At 42.1% G+C, this 1,847-nt stretch overlaps 1 protein-coding gene across 1 annotated transcript in view; it reads left to right on the top strand.

Annotated features, from left to right (window-relative positions):
• rxfp2a (relaxin family peptide receptor 2a) overlaps positions 1–1,847 on the top strand; it is a gene marked incomplete at its 3' end in the record, with an annotated part of 55,639 nt that overhangs the window by 45,668 nt on the left and 8,124 nt on the right. The window contains 1 exon segment of the mRNA XM_014003327.1: positions 605–679. Coding sequence (XP_013858781.1) covers positions 605–679 — 75 coding nt within the window.

Below are 1,847 nucleotides of genomic sequence, written 5' to 3'. Positions count from 1 at the left end.
CATAAATGTAATATTTGTTGTCTGTCATTGTAGCTGGGATAATTTTACTTATTAAAGCTCATAATCTTACCACTTGAAACATCACTAGCCCTGAAGCTTGAGAAGTCGGGGCAGGACAGCCTCCTTTTTGAATTGTTTGCAGCAGGGTGTTGCATATTTTACATTCTCCTTTACAGCAGCATGAGCGGATGACTCAAAGGTACTGAGCTAATAAAAAAGGGGTCTGGCTTGACGTCGGGGACTGCCTCAGATGCTCATAATGCAGCTTGTGTAAAGAACAACTTGTCAGAAGGTGCTGCACGTCATGAACGTCAATGAAACATCTCTGCAAGCCGGCTGCAACGAAGACATGGAGGGACATGGGATCATTCCCTCCCTCAGCAGCAGCCTCACACAGCTGCTGTTAATGGAAACTAAAAATATGGTTTTAATTTATGCAGCTACAGTTCCTCTGTTGAGGTGACTCTACCATAACTTAGTTTATTCCAATGGTAATTTGAGTCGGGTCAATATTTAACTCATTCCGTCTTTATGTGCTGCAGGGAGGAGGGTGTTGTGTTACCACAGCCCGCCTCCTAATAAAAAGCCCTGTGTCTCTCCTCAGGTCCATGGTGCACACCTCACTGCAGCAGCTTCCTCATCCAAGCTTCTGCCAACACATGCCTGCCCTGGACTGGCTGTGAGTCTGCTCTGACTGTGTGTAGATGTTTTTGTGTCCGCTAACATCCTGACGAGTGCCGTTTCAGACCTTTAAACCCATCAACATCCTGGCGTCACCGCGTCCGGTCGGCTCGACCGGCTCTTTATTTTTCTGGAGAGCAGCTTTGAGATGAGCCCGACGCTCACGCCGACCTCCTGACTGGAGCTTTTCTGTTTGGATGTTAGAAACACATTGCTCAGCTTAGTCACGTTTGCTTTGCTTTTCCTCTCCCAGCACCTACACAAATACGTTTATTATTTCAAAAGGATGGTTCTGTTCTTTGAAAAAGGGGAGTATTGTGAAAGTTTGTCTTACCTGGTGGAGATAGCTCTTTGAAGAGGTGTACTCTGACTGGATTGATGAGCAGCGACTGGTCTGAGCGAGAGGACTGCTGTCATCTTAAATTAACTCTGATCTCCGAAGCTTAATAGCTGATCATTAAAAAGTTGTTTATTTAAAAACCACCACGCTGCTGTAACTTTAGCTGTATTTAGTTCTGTCAGCAGAAATATGATAATGTTCCTGCAGGAAGTTTTATTGAAGTTTAAAGATAAATCCATGTTGTTTAGCTCATGAGTTCTGTCCGAATTAACAGTTTCCTCAAGCTGATGTCATTCAAACAGCTATCTGTGACAGATAAGATATTACTTGTTTTGAGTTCCATCACTTGAAGCGTTTTTGTTTTTGTCCATTGTTGCTGGTCAGGCAGTGGCAGTGAGCTAATGTTGTGGCTACATGTGCTCCGTTGTGTTAACTGACTTCACTCTTTTCAAAGTTTGGATCTGAGGTTTGTCTAATGAGGCCAGAAAAAGAGAGATTCTTCATAGTTTTTGTGTTTTCACTCAAACGCAATTATGTGTTTTATTTAATTGATAAACATAGAGCTCAGTGTTCTCAGGGCGGCCAGTTATCCCTGATTAGTTGTAACATTAGAATTTATTTGATAAACATGTATTTTAACTGTAAAATAAAGACTGTAAAAATACTGTAGCCTGTTTAGTTTAGTAAATTTTTTAAAATTATTTTAACAAGGATGGAGCCATTTTATTTACATGCAAAGCATTCTGGGTAACTGATGACGTGGATAGGTCCTCGGTGCGAGGCTGCTAGCGAGCTATATCCACCCGGAAGATTAATCTTGGACAAT

This window comes from Austrofundulus limnaeus, unplaced genomic scaffold (assembly GCF_001266775.1).
Source record: "Austrofundulus limnaeus strain Quisiro unplaced genomic scaffold, Austrofundulus_limnaeus-1.0 Scaffold17, whole genome shotgun sequence".
Classification (NCBI taxonomy): Eukaryota; Metazoa; Chordata; class Actinopteri; order Cyprinodontiformes; family Rivulidae; genus Austrofundulus; species Austrofundulus limnaeus.
This window is presented reverse-complemented; position numbering and strand designations above follow the sequence as displayed.